Source organism: Neophocaena asiaeorientalis, unplaced genomic scaffold (assembly GCF_003031525.2).
Source record: "Neophocaena asiaeorientalis asiaeorientalis breed wild unplaced genomic scaffold, Neophocaena_asiaeorientalis_V1.1 scaffold606, whole genome shotgun sequence".
NCBI lineage: Eukaryota > Metazoa > Chordata > Mammalia > Artiodactyla > Phocoenidae > Neophocaena > Neophocaena asiaeorientalis.
Window position 1 is genome coordinate 1,878,437 of NW_020173687.1, and position 18,663 is coordinate 1,897,099.

The window sequence follows — 18,663 nt, forward strand, 5'->3', positions numbered from 1 at the left end:
GTGGGGAGGTGTATGCACTGATGCCTGCCGAGGAGGAGGGCAAGCGTGAGCTCCGGGCGCAGGGGTGCGCTGCAGCCATGCCCACACCGGCAGGCCCCTTCGGGATGGGGCTGGGACGCCAGGTGTGTGACCCGACCAGCAGTGGCCTCTCTGAGCACAGGCCTCTGGGAGCAGCCACAAAGGATGGACGGGGCCAGCGCAGTGTAGAGGCTGGATGAACACAACTTGTCTTGAGCTCCGGCCAGTACCCATGTTACCCACCTGAGGAGACAGGGAGCAGAGCACTGGGCCAAGGTCACACGAGGTTGTTTATCCCACAAACATTTATGGGCCCCCTGGTGCCTGGCTCTGGGGATCTACCTGGGAACACAGAGCGGAGGCTCCGGGTGGGAGGTGACTGGGAAATGGCAGCGCAGATGGTGGAATCGCACAGGCTTGTACGGGGTCACCAAGAGGGGCCGGCCCAAGGGGTGGGGAGGGGAGCCCTGCGGGACGCGTGGGGTCAGCCAGCGCTTGGGATTCTGACCCTCTCGCACAACTGGGGGCTGGCTCCCCCTCCCCAGCACAGGCCTGGCCCCCAGCGCCCGCCTCTCCCTTCGGACAGGACGGATTCCAGTTCCAAGCCCTGTTCATCCCGAGAAGCCGTCCAGAGAAGAATGGATACCCACCCGCGTCTGCCGTGCTCCTGAAATGTGACTCGACGCCGAAAAGGCCCAGCATTTAGAGCGGCAACAGCACCGTCGATGGCTATTCGAGAAGCACACGTGAGAGACCAATGCCCAGGAAAGCGTCCAGCAGGACACGGTGGGAAGGCCTGAGCACCAGGAAATCAACTATGTGCAGGATTCCGTCTTCCAGGGGGCCTCCCCTCCCTCACCCCTCGCCGGGAAATCGGGAAAGCAGAGCTGAAGCTGATCGGCAGTCTGGGCTGGCTGTCCTCGGGCTGGGGCGCTGCCCATCCAGATAAAGGGCAGGGGCGCACCTGGCTGGCCATCTGTCATTGAGATGCATTTTCCTTCGCGCTGCGTAAATGTTAGTCTCTGTCTGTCATCCTGGTGTCCCTGCCGACACGTCCCCTGAGGGCCCACTGAGTTATTGCTGGAACCCCCGTGGCCTCCCCCGCCCCAGGGCTGCCCCCCGATTCTGCCCCTGGTGGAACCCCTTGCCCTGTGGTGAAGGCAGCTGCACACGCAGAGCTCCCGGGGCACCAACATCCATCCATTCGTGTTGATTTATGGACCCAACAGTCAGCAAAAAGCACAGTGATCGTCAGATGGAGCTCAGAGCGGGCGTGAGTTGTCACACTGCGGACGTGGCTCCCAGGGGCTGGCGGGGGCAGGGGGCTCTGCGTGAAGGAAGGAGGCCGGTTCTGAGAGCGCCTGACCCGGACGTGCGGCGGGAGGGCTTCCCGAGGAGGAGGTCCTGGTGCTTCTGCTGAGCACCGAGGGATGCAAGAGGAGAGCTTGGGCAGCGGAGAGCTTTCCAGGCCACACGGCGGCACGTGCAAAGGTCCTGAGCAGAGGGAGTGTGGGGTGTCAAGGACTCAGAGCCAGTGTGACGGGAGCCAGGCTGTTGGGGTGAACAAGAGTCAAAACAAGTGCACAGGAAGGTCCTCAGCCACTGGGATGACCTGCAGACTCCAAGAGATGGGCAGGGTTAGGGAACTCCCAGCCAGGAGGGAAGGGCCTCCGTGTCACTCCAGGGGTTTCTAGGAAGGTCCAGCAGCCTGTGGGGCTGAGGAGGCGTCCTGAGCGGATGTGACGGCCTCCCTTCGGGGCCAATGTTAAGAGAGGGTCATAGCCTTTTCCAGCCATAAAAACACCCAGTGAACTGAGTTAGGGGTCCACCGCTGTGACTTCAGAAGTACGTCCTCCAAATTTAGCTACAGTGGATCACAGGACTCCTGTACACACTTCTGCTCGGGAGAGAGAAATTCAAGAGCCAGGAAAAGAAGGGGAAAAGGAAGAAAAAGAGAGCAAGGAATCCAGGGAGGGTCCTCAACCAGGTGATTCAGCCACCCACCCAGCAACGATGCATCACCAGGGAGGCGGCGCAGGGAGACCCTGCGGGGCAGGGGGAGAGGAGACAAGTCCAGCAGTGCCGGCAAAACCTCAGGACACTGCAGCCACCCCGAACTGGTCCTGGGGCCCCCAAGGGAGCCTCCCGTGGGTCATCCGCTGGGCGCGGCTGCGTCCCTGTGGGTCTCCCTTTATCCCCCAAGGGTGCTGTCTGCTGACTGTGGGGCCTCCTGGTGGCCGTCGCCACAGCCCTTGCCCATCCGGGAGGGCTGGTGCTGCGGCCAGCGTAGACAGATGCAGCTGGGTGGCGGCCGGGGGCTGTCGAGCGACTGCTCATGGGCACGGGGTCTCCTTTGGGGTGACAAGAAGCTTTGGAACCAGAGGGAGCTGACGGCTGCTCAGCATGTGGATGTACTAGGCGCCACGGCATCGCTGTTCACCTGAAGTGGTGAAACTTACGTACGTGAATTTTACCCTCAAGCAGTTTCCAGGGCCTCCCTGAGCCCCTGCCTCCTGGATGCTGGAAGGACAGGGAGAAGGGCGGCCTCAGCTTCCTGCCCCTCAAGACCCCCAGCACCTCCAGGCCCCACGTGCCCAGAGCTTCACAAAACCTCCCTGGAAACAGCCATGATCCACGACCCCAGCTCCCCTCCCCACGGCCTCTCCCCTCCCAGCCCAAGTGCAGGCCAAAGAGACGGGGAAGTGCTGACGTCGGAGGAGAGGTGGGGAGAGCGCTCTGGGGCCCGGGAGAGAGATGAAGGCTTCACGAAGCGGGGCTCTGAGCTGCCATCCTGGAAGCTGCCTGCGTGCCTTCACGTGTTGCGTGTCTGTGTGCTGGGTACCGCACCACGCGGGGACCCGAGAGAGCTTCACCGGGTCTCCAGCGCCTCCTAGGAGTGTCACAAGCCTCTAGGATGTCAGGACTGGAAGGCGCCCCAGAGATCGTCTCCTCCAGCCCCTCATTTTATCGATGAGCAAACTGAATTTGCTGAGAGAAGATGACACTGTAGAATGTGCCCCAGCAATATGCAGGCCCAGCGCCGTTACAGACACCAGCGCTCTCCATCAGGGCCCTGGGCACTTCTAATACCTAGTTAACTGATGCCCAAAATGCAAAGCGTGCGGCAAGCCTGTTTTCCTTAGAATTTTGTGCCTTCCTAACGTTTGCAGCTGGTGTGCACACCTCATAAGTGAAAACTCTGCAGTCCACGTGCTAGAATCTGCGGCACGGGGTCCTGGCTCCGACCAGTTCTGAAATATGAAGATCACGCCGATTCGCTACTCTGCCTGTGTAGCACCATAATTAGGCCCTCGGCTAAACAGCAGAGACCCGCTTCTTTCCTTTTTCCAGGACGGTGCAAAGCCCTTTCTTAGAAAATTTTTCTCTCCCCCGCGCCCATCTCGCTGGCTGGCAGCAGACAGGTGCAGCCATGCTTATCCACAGCGTCTGCCGAGAACGTGCGGCACCCATGAAAGGAAGCCCGGCGGCTCCCCCACCAAGAGGGTTTACCTTTAACCCTCTACCCTCATCATTTTTAATTGCTCGCTCCGTGAGGAGAACGAGGGGACGGCATGCTGCGAACAGGCGTGAGTGACACCCGCGTCTGCTTCCGCATTGGCGGCAGCCTGCTGACATTCACGGGGGCAGGGGGCTGTGCCTCCCCGAGTCTGGCATGCTGGAGACGTGCACCATGGTGCTGAAAGTCCCCCCTTTTGCTTTTTAAATTATTTTTCTTGTTAGTTGCGCCGAGAAAGATCAAATGAGCCAGAGGTGAGCTCGTAGCCGGCACGTGCTGCGGAGTAAATACGTTCACCCGGCGGAGTCAGCCTCCCTCCCTCCCTCCGTCCGTCCGTCATCCCCCACTCACTGCGTCTCCACGCTCCGGGCACCGGCCAGGGGCTGGGCAGCCAGGGGAGGCCAGGGCAGCCCCAGGGGCAGCACATGCTTCAGGTAAAGGTCAGGGTTGGAGAGGAGGCCTTTTTTTTTTTTTTTCCTCACCCACCCCACTTCCCCTCTATGGACTCCACGGTGGCTTTTACTGAATTCTCTGTACTTTCTGTTACCATGTAGTTATAGAGTGATCTGAGCAGTGAAACACATAAATCGAGTTGACCTCATACCAGGGCTCTGTGCACAGAATCACACCAAACCGCTCAGAGATGGCCTGATCTGAACCGCGTCCCCCACTGTGCTCCCTGGCTTCTGCTTGTGGCGGGAGATTTGGAATCAAAGGCACCTTCAGGATTGGACCATCTTCCCTGTGGAGCACCGTGATATACAGGGCCTATGGGTCCTCCCCGGGGTTGGCCTCATTATTGGTGGACCTGCTGTGGAGTTCAAAAGGGAGCAAAGATGGGATAGGGAAGTCAAGACTCAAAAATGAAGTAATTCCACTAAGATCCATGAGTATTCTGAATAAACACGGCTTATCCCCCACTGAGTGTCCTGAGTGGCTCTGCCAGGTGTGAGGCTTCAGCGGGAATCAACTTGAGCCTTTGAAACCGTGCACCTGAGAGTGGGACTTGAACCCAGCCCAAGCCCACACCTGGTTTCAGGACTTAATGAAGCTCAGGTTCTTGATGTCTCAGTGCAGAAAGAATTCAGTGAGAGACAAAGTGATAGGTAAGAAGCGGATTTACTTAGAGAGAAACACACTCCACAGACAGGGTATGGGCCATTTCAGAAGGTGAGAAAGGCCGAGAGGAGGCCTTGAGCACAGCCCCGGTGGGGCTTGCTCTTTGCACAGTGCCCCCGGGGATGCTTCTTCCCTCACTGATTCTCCAAAACAGGACTTGTCCCTGGGGGGGACCTAGGCTTCAGGGAGGTGGGCACCAAGCACGCGATGCACCCCTCTCCCTGCCTGACTGTATCTAAAGCCACGGGGAGAACGGTCAAGTGGCCACTGAGAGCCCTACTCGGAGCTCAGCCTTTCACTGCGCTGTACCCTCAAATTTACCCTCACGGCCCCCCCCAGGGAGGAGACCACCTTTATCCTCCTCTGCTCTACTGATGGGCAACCAGGAGGAGAGGGGGCGTCCCTGGCCTCCAGTCTCCCAACCAGAAAGTGATGGAGGCAGAGCTTGAACGCAGTGGCCCCAAAGACCACGCCCTCCAGGTGCAGCTGAGAGGACTCGTGGGCTGTTCTCACCCCACCTGCCTCCCCAAGCTCACTTGCACCCTGACTCTCCCATAGCTCATCCCCTCCCTGTGGGCCAAATGCTCCAAGTGCTCAGCCTCAGTGCATTCAGTTTCCCGTGCCTGAAATGCTCTGCAACACCCTTTACCATGCGGGCCGCCTCCTCCGAGGAGCCTTCCTGGATTTATCTCAGCTGTTGAGTCCTTTCTCCCCAGAGCTTCATTCAACTCCAGTGCTGTCCACTCCAGGGGCGGGGTGGACATTGTTTAGAACTGCTAGTGCACGGTGATCATAAGCGGCAGACAGAGGTTCAGTGGGTTTTACTAATGTGGGACAGGCATGGGGGTTGTGCTTGAGTGGACTCCCCTGAGAAGGGGCTGTCGCAGGCCCCGCATTGCTGCTCCCCCCGCAGCCTTGGGATGGACGGGGCATCACTGGAGCCCCAGGTAACTGGCATCCTTGGCTGTCCTTCCAGACTCTTTCCTGAAATGTGTATTTTATACATAAAATGTTGTTACGTTTGCCTCTTTTCCACTCAGTCCGAATCAGACATCTCCCTTGACCGCACACAGGCATCAGCCCCACCCCTCCTGCCTGTGGAGTCAGGGAAGGCCGGTCATGGATGGAGACCCTGCATCTACTGAGCCCGGGAGTGGTCTGCCCACCAGGCGGACCCCCGGAGCAACCGGCCTGAGTGTGGTCACCGGCAGATGCCGTGGGTGCGCCTGGACCTCAGGAAGGTGCCCCGGGGCCAGGATGGACGCCTGAGACTGTGGCTGGCTGTGTTTTCTTGTTTTTTTCTGCCATCATTTTGCTCAGCACAGATTCCCGAGGCGGACATTTGCTGACACAAGTTGGAAAAGCGCCATTTCCAGCAAAGTGTGAGGGTACCTGCTGACCCTCTCCATGAGCAGGACGTCTGTGCGAAGCCCCACACGGCGCGAGTCTGGGCGGGGGGGACAGGCACCCCCGGGGGCCGACGCGGATCACGGGGGCAAGGGAGGGGGGTGCGCCCATTAGAGGACCACCGAGCTGGTGCTCAGGGTCGGCTTGCTCTGCTGTGGCACGTCTCCTAGCACCACGGGCAAGAGGTTGCCCGCCACCCTCCAGTCCCGTCACCCGCGAGGATGGGGCTGGGGGTGCCCTGCCTCTCGGAGGACGTGTCCATGAGGATGAGCGTGGTTGGAATCTCGCCTGGGCCTTTAAACTTAAAATTGATGTGCGTTCAAACCATGATGTGATCCTTCCTTCCTGAAGAGGCCCTGCCTTTGGCCGAGAACAGGCGGAGTCACGTGCCCCTTCACCCGAGTCCCTTCACGATCTGCTTAGAAGGCTCCAGCAAGAACCAGGGCCAGGTCTGCATCTGCTGGAAACCTCAGACCCGAGGAGTCTTCCCCCCACACTTTCCTCTGTGCCTCTTCGCCAAACTCCCGTTGCAGCGATGTGGGCGCAAAGCAGAGCCAATTCCTTCTCAATCGGTTCCGTGCATTTTCCACGTCTTCTCAGTCACCCCCAGGTTTCACGTGTGCCCATAGACTGTGTTGTCACACTGTGTTGTGCACACAGACTGTGTTGCCTCCAGCGGCGTGGAAGAGCCTCTAACTTCGTGGGAGAAAGTGGGTCCTTAGGGAGCCCTGCTGCAGTGGGGTGCAGACTCCGAGGTGTCCTGGGTGGTACAAGTGTCTCCACGGGGGGCCACCTGAGCTGCCCACGGGTCTCCCTCCGCGTGGTCTGTGGCTCAGCCATCCAGGCCTGCTCCATCCCGCCCTGTATCCTGCCCGCTCCCCTCCACTCTGTGCGCAGGACTGCTCTCCCCTACCCAGCCCTGGCCCGCTTTCAGGGTCCCCTTTCCCCCAGGATGTTGGGGGCCGTCCTTTGTGCCCCCAAGGCCACCGCCTGGCTCACGTGGCTCCAACCGCTCCTGCCAAGTAAGCTGGGCCACCAGGCACTGGGCCAGCCCTCCTCACCACGAATTCCAGCACCTACCACCGGGGTCCTCTGGCACCCAGGATTTGCTTGAGAATCTGGAAAAGGCACAGATTCCATTTCTCTTAGCTTCAAAAATGGATATCCAAGGAGCTACCAAGCCATGGAAAGACAAAGAGGAAACGTAAATGCATTTTACTTAGTGAAAGAAGCCAACCTGAAAAAGCTACATGACATTCTGGAAGAGGCAAAACTATGGAGGCACTAAAAAAACCAGGGGTTGCCAGGGGTTGAGGGGAGGGAGGGATGAACAGGTAGAGCACAGAGGATCTTTAGGGTGGTGGAAACACTCTGGGCGACACTGTGATAAATGGATAGGTCTCATTACAAATTTGTCCAAACCCATGGGACGTACACCACCAGGAGGGAACCCTAGGGTAGACTATGGACCTTGGGTGATGATGCGTGTCAGCGCAGGTTCATCCACAGTAACAGCGTTCCCCACTAACCGTAACAACACAAGATGTTAATAACAGGGGAATCTGTGCAGGGAGAGAGGGAGCGTCTTTCCATAAATCGAAAGCTGCTCTAAAATGTAACATCTATTAAGAAAATGGATATTCACCATCCATTAGACACATCGTCTCCAGAGAAAACACTCTGTCTCAGAAATGTTAAAAGTCTCATTTTAAAGCAAAACATTGAAACCTGTCTCATGCCATCTCGTCTACGGCAGGGAGCGTGAAACCTGCCTCTCCCTCTGGGTTTCCTTGGTAATGAATGTCGCACTGTGGTCCAGCACCCCTGATTTCACATCCATTTCCCTGTCCAGGAAACATCAGCCATAGCGGCAACAACCACGAGCCCTGGTCCGAGCGACTTGTGTTTTCCGGCGTGACTCCCACTCCCAGTGTTGCCTTGACAAGTGCCTGGGGTCCTAATCTAATGTTCATGCACCCTGTGAAGATGGGGATGCTGACGGGAGAAGCAGAGCTCGCCGCCCACCGCCCTGCCGCGACTGCACCACGAGGCTTCGGTCTCAGCACGGTTCTGAGCCCACCTAAGGAGAGGGATTTCTCTAGGTTCTGGGACTAATTAACAGTCCTTTGTTGAGGAAAACAGAGATGCAGGAATCTCGGGAGACACAGGAATTGGGTGGAGGAGGCAGGCAGCGGTTCCAGGTCTGAGGAGGGTTATTTATGCAGAAGGTCCTTCCTGAGTGGCAGTCAGAACGGAGGTCTGAGCTCCTCATTAGTAAATCCCACTGACGCCCCATCACAACGGAGCTCGTGGCTCTTAAGTTGGTGGCACCTCTGATGAACCCCTCCCACCTGCACTCACAGGAGAGCCAGCAGGGGTGACGGCGGCGAATCCAGCTGCAGACCCGCCAAGACGCCCAGGCGTGGGAGATGCCCAGGACCCCTGCTGAACTGCTGTGCTCACACCCAGAGGATGGCTGACCACAAGCATGTCATTCCTATGTTTAGAGAGTTGGGCTGGGAGGGATGTGCTTCCCCCAAGGGCCCAGCGTCACTAGAGGGAGGAAGGGCCATCTGGTCCATAGCTCCATCTCGGGGATGTGGGAGCCGTGCTAACGGCCAAGGCTGTGGTCGGGGGTGCTCCAGGAATTGGGGGTTCCTGAGGACCCTGGAGGGGGTGGCCCTGCCCGGACCTTTACTCTCTCGTCCAAGATTCCAGGAGTCCATCTGATTCTTTGGAAAAATGGGGGGTGGTTTTTGACCGTTAAGAAGTCTGTGATCTTATTGAACATCTAGACCAACATTTCATGAACGAATGAACATTCTGTGAGTTTTCATTCACTCGCTCCTGACGCGGTTGTCACTCAGGTGTCCCGCGAGGCACCTGGAGCACCGTGTTGTACTGAATCTCACGAATCTGTCAGGAGTCCTGGGCTTTCCATGGCTCAGAAGAGGGAACCGAGCCTCACAGAGGTTACCGGACCCCCTCAGGTCCACGGCCAGCGTGTGGCACAGCCAGTGCTGAGGGTGAGGGGGCTCCTGGCCCCCAGTTTTGTGCCAGAAGCGCCCCCTTCCTTCTGGTTGTGAACGTGACCGAGGCCGTCCCTGCCCTGGAGCCCTTCCCCAGGGACACAGACCAGGCTGAGGGAATCGCGTGCGTTATTTGAATAACGTCACTCCTCCCAACAGCTACGTTATTTCAGTTATTTCCGAGGCCCCCCTATTCTTTCCATCAGCTCTTGCTACCAAGAGCTTTACATATAAAAACCATACCCAGGTGTCCATTCACAAACGCACGGTCACACCTACATTTTCAGCCACCACGAGAAATATAGCCGCACGCGTACTGACAGTCTTGACAATCCACAAGGGCGGGTCAGGTTTGTGGCTGTGATTTCGTACGCCTGGGAGAGGGTGGCACTGGCCTGGTGCAAAACTTCCCGCTCTCCTGATGACGATGTTCACGAAGAGCGAGGATAAGGCTTGGGTGGTCCCCGGACGCAGGGAGAAGACGGCAGGCTTGCTCTGAACAGGGCTCCGCTCCACCCACCGCTGCACCCAGGGGCCCCCCGCGCCGTCCCCGGCTGTGGAGATGCCATCGCCCCCGGTGTTGCTGGCAATGAATGACCGTTTCTAAGCTGGGCAAGTGCAAGCTGGCACGTCTCTCGGGGACGCTGGTGACAGATAACGATGGTGATCACTGCAGTAACAACGGCTGCAACTGCTTAGAGAGCTCTAGGCACCTGCCAGGCTCTGGTCCACACTCCATGCCCACACCACACGCCGTCCCCACAGCTCGGGCAGGGACAGCTGTCACCCGTTTTACGGGTGAGGGCACCGAGAGGTAGAGCGGGGACGGCAGCCTCCAAAGTGATCTCTGTTTGAGGAGCATCGGGGCCGGGGGTTCCCGAGAGGAAACCGAAGGCCCCTCCCGGGTGGACAAGTCCCCGGCGGGGCCCAGTGGGCAGCCTGCTCGCCTGGAGGTCACCCCACGGGCGCCTGGCTGCTCTTCTGCCTTAGTCTCCTTTGGGGCGCCGCCCCGGCACCCGGTCGCCCCAGACAAGCTGCTACAGGAACAGGGTGGGTCTGCAGCTCCTCCAACGGCTCCTTCCGCCCACGAGCCTCTCCTTCTGCAGGGCCCCGGCTTTGGCGGCCTGGGGCCAGGTCCCCTCTTGGGCTCCTGTCACATCTGGACGTGGCCCTCCTGAGGTGGTGAGGAGGGAGTGGAGGCTGGCAGCGGGCCAGGGGGGCGGGCCCTGGGGGGACCCTTTACAAGGAGCGGGACTGCTATTTTTAGACCTGCCGGCCTCTCTCTCGTTAGCTCCTACGCATCAGGACTGAGCTAATGAAATCATGTGCACTTAAGGCCCAGGTAGAGAGACGGCTCTCTCCCGTCCCCAGAGGCCACCCCTCCCCCCCCTCCGCTTCCCCCTTCCTCCTTTCCCTTCCCCCACTTCCCTTCCTGCACTCCCTCCTCCTCCACTGTCCTCTCTGCAGGTGGGGGGCCAACAGGAGGAAGGGGAGACTCTGGATAGGCCCCCAGATCTGGTTTATGATTTTACTTCATTTTACCAAAAGGGCTGTTTCTTGCTCTCTGTATTTTAAGAGCATTTAAAAGCACTTCCGCTCTGCTGACTCACCCATTCAGTTTCATTCTCCTCTCAAAGCGCTCGCAAGGCTGTTGCAAACATCCAGGGAGGACATGCTATTTAAGGCCCGGTTAAGGTCCGGGAGGGCGGCTCTGGGTGACCACAGGAACCGCCTCTGGCAGTGTGACTCCAGGCAAGTCCAGCTCAGAGAGGCGGGATGAGCCTCCTGGCCGCGGCCCCTCCCAGCGCCGGGGCGGGGGAGGGGCACCTCACGCGCGGACAGTGCGCTTGGCACCCGGCAAAGAAAGGAGCAGACACACGATCTGTGCCTGTCCATCTGTCCATCCACGTACCGACCCCTCGCACGTTGCTCTCTGCCGGGCACGTGCTCGTCAGGGAGCCCCTGTTCTCCAAAAAGGGTAGACACTCCGAGAAGCGCAGAGCCAAGCCTGGTGCAGCTCGGGCGGCTGCCGCTCCAGCCGAGGGAGCCGGACGGGCAGGTGTCACAGGGCGGCTGGGCTGGTCAGGCAGACCGGGCGCGGAGAAGGCGAGGGTGGCCAGGAGGCCCGGGACACGGGGACATCGCAAGGGGCTCTTGGCGGTGAGTGGAGGAGGGCCGACGGCAGAGGAACACGCAGGGGCACACGCTCACGCACACCAGGGAGTGATGTGCGCACTCGGGCACACGTGTGATGGCCGGGGACAGCCCCGGGCAGCTGGCGCAGACAGGGCCCCTCCACGTGCACAAATGAGAACACAGACCACACGTTAACTCATTTACACCCCGCAGAGGTGCCGCTTATGTTTGCGATCGGGAGGGACCTGAGATGTCTCCAGGGCAGGGACCTTCACTTGTGTAGAAACCACCCCTGTGATTCAGAAATACTTGTGATTCTGAGGCTGCAGGTGGGCAAATGGCTGTGGATTTCGCAGGCCTGGAGCGGGCACCCAGAGGCTGGAAGCCTGAGGCCTGCTCCCAATTTCTCTGAGCCCACAAATTCCAGGGTCACCCAGGCTTCCGAGGGAGAGGACTTCCCTGGAGTCCGGGCAGGATGTGGGGTCTGAACCAGGCTGCTGCCCGGCTGTTCTGGCCCCGACCTGAGGTCGCCAGTGCCGAGATGGGGGCACGCTTGTCACCCCGGGAGGGATCGCTCCCTGTGGGTGGGGAGGGACGGCTGAGACAGCCTAGAGCCCCCGGACCGCCCTCCTGCACCGGCTTCGGGGCCCCTGGCGTCTGACAGCCCCACTCGCGGGGCACATCTTCAGTCTCCGTTTGAATCCAAACCCGCCCCTGAACTTTACCAGCTGCTCCCTCTGCAAACACACGTGGGTCGGCGGCCAAACATTTTTCTAAAGGAATCAGAGCTCAGGAAGTGTGAACACATTTCCTCCCCCTCTCAATCACACTGACAGCCGGCAACCTCCCCCTGGGTCTTCCCTCATCAGAGCTTTCTTGTTCTGGACACATTCATGTCACACTTGGCTTTGTGATGTTTGGGGACCCCCTTGAGACGAGCAGACCCTTGGGGTGCCCATCAACCAAGGACGGAAACATCCTCAGGGGCCAGGTGGGCCTTGAGCAAATGCAGCCAGGAGCTCAGGTGGGGGCAGCTTGCTGGGGACTCTGGGGTGCAAGGTGCTGGGAGAGCCCAGGAGGGATCCTGGTGGTGGATCCCGGGCAGGGGTTGAAGGAAGGCAGGAGCTAATCCGGCCAGGCTAAGACGTCCTGGGCAGAGGGACAGCCCCACAGAGACCTGGGGCCCCCCGCCCTGGGCCGGTCTGGGCTCCATGAGGCCCTTCAGGGCACCACAGAGCAGTTCTTCAGAAGGGACGGGGCCACACGCGGTGCGCTCTGAGCGCTTTCCAGGATGGGCCTCCCTCCGACATACTTTGGGCTCTGATGGTCGGGACCTGGGGACATATTCGCCAGGTTCACGACGAGGAACGCTCGGTGGTGAAGAGTGAATTCTACCGGGACACGGAAAGAAAGAACACGGTTCTTCCTCTTAACTGTCTTCCCCAAACATCCCCTTCCTCGGCCAGGGACCGTCCCAAAGGAGGCAAAGACCCGAGACACCTGTTTGGTTGTTTCTGGTCCTAATCCCGCTTCTGAAGAGCATTAAGGAAGCAGGAGCACATTATTTACTGGTCACGACATCACCATCCGAAGAATGCCTCGGGCCCCAGGTCCAGGGCCAGTGTGGGGGAGGGGTAGGAACACGGCTTCACACCCGTGGCCACGGTGCACACTGTAGCTCCCTCTCGGAAATCTCCATTAGACACCAGGGGCCCGGGAAGTCCTGCGAGGGCCAGGGGACTGTATGACCTAAAACGGTTGGACCCAAACCATTTCTATGACCACTGGAAGAGATGCATATTGGGAACTCAGGGTGTATCAGTCGGCATGAGGCTGGGTTACGCCGAAGCAATGAGCAGCTCCCAAAGCACCTGACCTGCCGCTGTGGGCCAGTGGGGAGGCTCTGCTATGGAATCCTGAGAGAGGTTTCTTCTGTTTCCGTGATCGCCAAGCTGGGAGCATCTGCTGCTGAGAAACGGGAGTCACTGGCTTCCTGGTTCCCTCCCGGGAGGGATGCTTGCTCCTGGTTCACTGGCCAAAGCAGAGCGCGAGGCCAGCCCTAACTGCCCAGGAGGGAGGGAACGACGTCCTACCCTGTGGGATGAAGTAAGGGTGGACTCTGTCAGTAACGCGTTAACGTGCTCATAGCAACCAAGGTAATGACGGTGTCTCGAGTGAGACCCTTGTTCCTGCACAGACCTGTCACAGCATCTCCAGCTGGGATTTCTCTTCTACCATAAACAAAATGGCAATTAGAACGATACACACCCAAAGCAAGTCCTGCATCTAAGGAAACAGGTTTAATAGATGCCTCCAAAACCAATGCCGTTTCATCTCAGCCTGGGGCGCGCGGGTTGGCAAAGGCTTCCTGGCCTCCCTGCCTTTTCTGTTTGTTCTTTCCCTCATATTAGACTGTAAGATCCCCGAAAGTGGAGGTTGTGATGCTGACATTTTGCTCACCTTGAGCAGAAAGGTGAGGTCCAGGGAGCCCTCGCCCACTCTTTCGCACCCGTTTCTCTGACGGAGGCCGATGGAGAGTGTTGGCCATTAAATCCCAAAGCCAGAGGAGAGAGCCTGGCGCTGGGCTGGGTCTTGCAGGTGAATGTCTCTACAGATTCCCGCCCACCTGAGCTGCACTGTGGTGGCTTAACCCCCGGCAGGAAAAACAGCCAGTTAATGAAGTCATTTTGGAGGCGATGGATCCTGGCCACGCACAGTCCTTACCCCAGTTCCCCAGACCTTCCAACGCACCCTTCCAGGGCACTGCTCGACGAGCTGCATGCAAATGCAGCATTTATCCCGGGGTAATTACCCCTTGTACAAGTTTGACATGAAACCTTGATAAGGAATTGTTTTTCTTTTTAACATAGCGGCAGAGAAGCTCAGCCAAATGCATAAAGATTATGTGACATTTCACTCCTGAGCGTAAATTAAAATGTGCAGAAAGGTCAATGAACCAGGAATGATGTTTTTCAGATGATTTAGGCAAAGAGAACGGGGAAGACTGGAGGCAGAGGGCGAGCCCCTGGCGTCATCCACGCCCGCCCGAGCCTTCGCCTGCAGAGGGCTGTCCTGCCCACCGAGCCCACTGCCCCGGCCCAAACGCAATCTGTCCCCAGTGGGCCTCGCTCCTGCCGAGTGCACGGTAGGGTATGGCGAAAGAAGTTTCTGGACTTTCCTTGGAAAGACAAGGCATCTCTCAGAGAAAGGCAGCCTTTGGACTAGACTCTTCTGGCTGCTGAAAAGAGAAAGTCCTGGGCAGGAGGCTGCAGTTCATCTCAGGGTCCCTACTATGTGATCAGCACCTACTACGTGCACCGACCGTGGCGGGTGCAAAAGAGTGCGGCGAGCTGCCTTGCCAAGATCTGAGGTCTGGAAGCAAGTGGCATGAGCTGTGTGGCCTTGGAGCTCCCCCTAAACCTCTCTGATTCCATATCTGACGTAGCACCATCACCCTCAAACCGTGAGGCACGAGCCTGTAGCCTGCAGTCAGACTCATGGACTCACCGCAACCAGGGAGATACTATGTTGAACTAACAACCTCGGCCTTGAAGGGTTTTTGCCATAATTCAATGAGGTAGCACACAGAGCGAGCCCAGCACAATTATGCCCGGGGGCGGAAGGAAGCTGGTGAAGACTCTCGGTGCACCTTCCCCACAGCTCCAGGTTCTGCTCTCCACTCCCAGCCTCCCCTTCTGTGACCCAGAGAAACGCAAGGAAGATGAAAGAACAAGACAATGGCTTTTACAGCAAGATGTACAGGGGTAGCTTTGATTTCTAAGCTCTGCAAGTAACCAGAGCGCAGTGTCTTATCACCTTTCTTTTAACAAGAGCAAGGTGCTTCCCCACCAGCCACGCACGTCTTTATCTCAGCAGTCAGGGCTGCAAAGTGTACCTTAATTTAAAAAACAATTATGAGTGAAACACAAACTCCCAGGAATTATCCATCCTTCAGAAAGAAAGAACAGAGCACCGACAGAAAGACATGAGCCCCCCCTTGTCGTACAACACTTCCGCGGATGTTCGCAAACACTTCGGGGATGAGGCCGCCGATGTCCCGCCCATTCCCCATTGTTTCTCTTCTGGGCCGGGGTGGGTGGGGGCGCTGGATCGGGAGGTTTGTAGGTGAGCACGGTCTAAATACAGCTCTGCACATTCTGCGTTCATAACTCTAAAGGCTTTTGTGATTTAAAGCAGCAATTAGATAGAGGCACGAGATGAAGACTCGAAGAAATTATCATCTCTCCTTGGGTTGGGAGGGGAGGGCAGCAAGCGAAGGTTAATGCTTTGGTGAAATATTTCCACAGTTATTTCATGCAACCATTTTGCAATATCCCTAATGTTTTCGCACATTACATACTCTTCCGGGGGAGAAACAGCTTGTGTTTTTGAAAGTGAGGAATAAAAACCTAACAGGCCTCGTGGCTGACTTGTACCTTGGAAGATTCTGCAATGAGGCTACAGCTCGGAGCTGTTCTTTTACATTCAGGCACCAAAGAGTGAGCTGCGGGGGCTTCCCCGGTGGCGCAGTGGTTGAGAGTCCGCCTGCCGATGCAGGGGACGTGGGTTCGTGCCCTGGTCCTGGAGGATCCCACATGCTGCAGAGCGGCTGGGCCCGTGAGCCATGGCCGCTGAGCCTGCGCGTCCGGAGCCTCTGCTCCGCAACGGGAGAGGCCACAGCAGTGAGAGGCCCGCGTACCACAGAAAAAAAAAAAAAAAAAAGTGAGCTGCATCTTCCTCTCTGTTAGTAATGAAAAAAAAGGCCAAGACTCAAAAACAATCTCTGACAGGAACCCACTGAAGCTCCCCGTTTGGTTGCAGGTAACACTGAGGACTTGGATACTGACCCCCCGAGTTTTGCCACCCTTCCTATCGGAGGGCCCTTCTCCGCATCCGATTTCATCCCCGGGAGAGCCACTCGCGCCTGCAGAACTTGGGGTTCACTCAGGGCAGGGCCCAGACGGGACCATGCGAGTTCCAGGGATGGCCAGCATCTCACACCCGCTGCCCAACTTGTAGGGGATGGTGACTCAGCAGATGATGAAATCCGACCTCCCCGGTTGCTGCCTGGAGAGCAGGGCAGCAGGAGGGACGTGGACCCAAGGCTGGGCTCCAGCACCCAGCACTGTCCAGCTGAACGGGGCAAGCAACTCGCACAGCTCCAGGCACCCGCTCTTGTTTGGATTAACGTGAATAGTCTATTGAGGTCCTGGGTCATCTGGCAACACCTGCACAGGGAAAACAGTGGCGCTTCTACCCCCAGAGCATGCGGATCACGGTGCAGCCCAGGAAGCAGGGTGAGGTGGTCCGGGCACTGCCCCAGCAGAGGGTGCCCAGTCACTCCTCCTTCTGTGTTTGGTGGTTGACACCAAGAGAAGCCTTCCTCCTGTCACACCTGAACTGTCTCCTCAAACTCCCAGGGGGCCCGTGTTCCTGTGGTCCCACCTTGCCAGGAAGAACAGAGACAGGAAAGGGGCGAGGGATCTGGGGAAGAGGCAGGTTTGTACCTCCCCAGGATGGCTCCAGAAGACGCTGGGGCCCCAGGCAGCAACAGCCCTTCTTCCCTCCACCCCCTGGAGAGGGCAGCAGGACCTCAACCTTCCTGCCCTGTGACACGGTGGCCTCCCCACCTCGGCATTCTAAGACGCGTCCTAAAACCATAGCTTACACAGGCCTCGAACCCGGCAACTGTCCGGGGACGGACGTGGGTGCAGGTGTTTTGTCAGGCTGTGCAGAGTACATTTTAAAAGCATCCTTTTGGGCATATTTTGTGCGTCTGCCCAGACAGAGGAGACATTAGGCTGCTCTGAAATGTCAGGATGAGGAAACAGGGCCAGGGTTGCCACGTGAGAGCACGACCCTGTTCAGCTGACCCTGGTGGCACGGAACCTTCCAGCATCCCTCTCGTGGTCCTTAGCTGCTCAGTCACAAGTCCCAGGGCTGTCCCTGTGGGTCAGGGATGGTCCTGCTATTTGTTTCCATTAGTTCATTGACATAAAAGAAATATAACTTCCTGCCTATCTGACATGGAATTCTGGCCACCAGCACTGGCTGGAAGCTCAGAGGCTGACTCTCCAGGCGGCCAGGAGCCGGAAGCACCGGGCACTGCGTTGGCGTCTCTGAGTGGCACACAGCACGCAGCTGGACAGGAGGGGCCTCCTCCCGTGCTTCCGGGCCCTCCCCTACTCTTGCTGCCCTTCTGACCACTCAGACCCTGCCTTGCGGTTATGGGCCTGTCCCTGGGAGTGGACGCTCCTGTAGGACCAGGGATGGGCCGGCAGCATTGTTTCTGCAAAAGTGGGGCCAATGCAGGCTTTAAGCCGTCAAGGAGGCGGGGGGAGGAGGGGCTGGGTACCTTCCCACTGAGGCTGGACGTCCTACACGCTCCCTGGGTCTGTCCTCCCCGTCTTCTCCGGGCCTCCAGGGCGGCCGGCCAGCTCAGGCCTGCTCTGGATCAGCCAGAGCCTGTGTGAGCTTCCAAGCACCCTCTCCCGGCCCCCTCTGTAACCCTCTCACCCCCTCGCCTCCCACCATGGCACCTCCCACTGCCTCTCGGGCTGCAGTGTGACCCCCTCCCCACCCGCACGACCCCGGCACCCTTCTCAAACCTCGGGGCCTCCCTCACTGGCCTGCTGGGCTCCACGCCCTGCGATTAGGCCACCCACCTCGCTGGCCTCCCCTGGCTTCCCAGCCCCGCCAGGAACTGAGTCTCTTCTGTCTCAGAGGTGTCTCCCCTGCACCTCTGTCTCCTTCAGCGTCTCTCCCAGCCTGCGACATCAGTCCTGGGGGCTGGCCCTCACCTGCTCATCCTCCTGTGGACCCCTCCCTTGCCGCGGCACAGAAGCCTTTGTCACAGGTTCCCGGTGACTCATCTCGGTGTGCCGGCATCCACTGTCAGCACCCCAGGACATTTGCACTGACTGTTCCCTTGTCTCTGTGGCTCGCTCCCTCCCTCCCTGCAGGTGAAATGTCATTTTGCAGACCCCTCTCTTGACCACCCTGTCCTCGCCCTCCACCCCGTATCTCGCTGCCTTTTCCGACCAAACCCACGTCGGTGTTACTCATGGTATACAAATCCGTGGGAGGGCCACTCCTTCCCCTCATTCGGCAGAATGATGGCCCCTCGAAGAGGTTCACGTCCTAATGCCAGAACCTGCAAATACCTCACCTTCCAGGGCTGGAGGGACTTTTCGGATGTGATTCAGTTAAGGATCTTGAGATGGGAGATGATCCTGGGTCATCCAGGTGGCCCTAAATGTCATCACAAGGTCCTGATGAGAAGGGCGCAGGAAGTCAGAGTTCAAGGCGATGTGATGAGGAAAGCAGGTCAGAGAGATCGGAAGATGCTGTGCTGCTAGTTTTGAAGACAGAGGAAGGGGCTGTGAGGCAAGGAATGGTCTCTAGAAGCTGGAAAATGCAGAGCAAGGACTCGCTCTC

General features: G+C 58.3%; 1 protein-coding gene across 6 annotated transcripts in view; it reads right to left on the minus strand.

Annotated features, from left to right (window-relative positions):
- The window catches only part of CDH4 (cadherin 4), a 573,059-nt gene that overhangs the window by 158,902 nt on the left and 395,494 nt on the right, over window positions 1–18,663 (minus strand). For 2 of the 6 annotated variants that reach the window (XM_024750193.1, XM_024750190.1), the window contains exon 1: window positions 10,701–10,831. The exons of the other annotated variants lie outside the window; for them this stretch is intronic. In XM_024750193.1, the coding sequence (XP_024605961.1) occupies window positions 10,701–10,704 (4 nt within the window). In that variant the 5' untranslated portion in view covers window positions 10,705–10,831. Of the gene's footprint in view, window positions 1–10,700; window positions 10,832–18,663 lie in introns of those variants that run through there. 6 annotated transcript variants of the gene reach the window in all.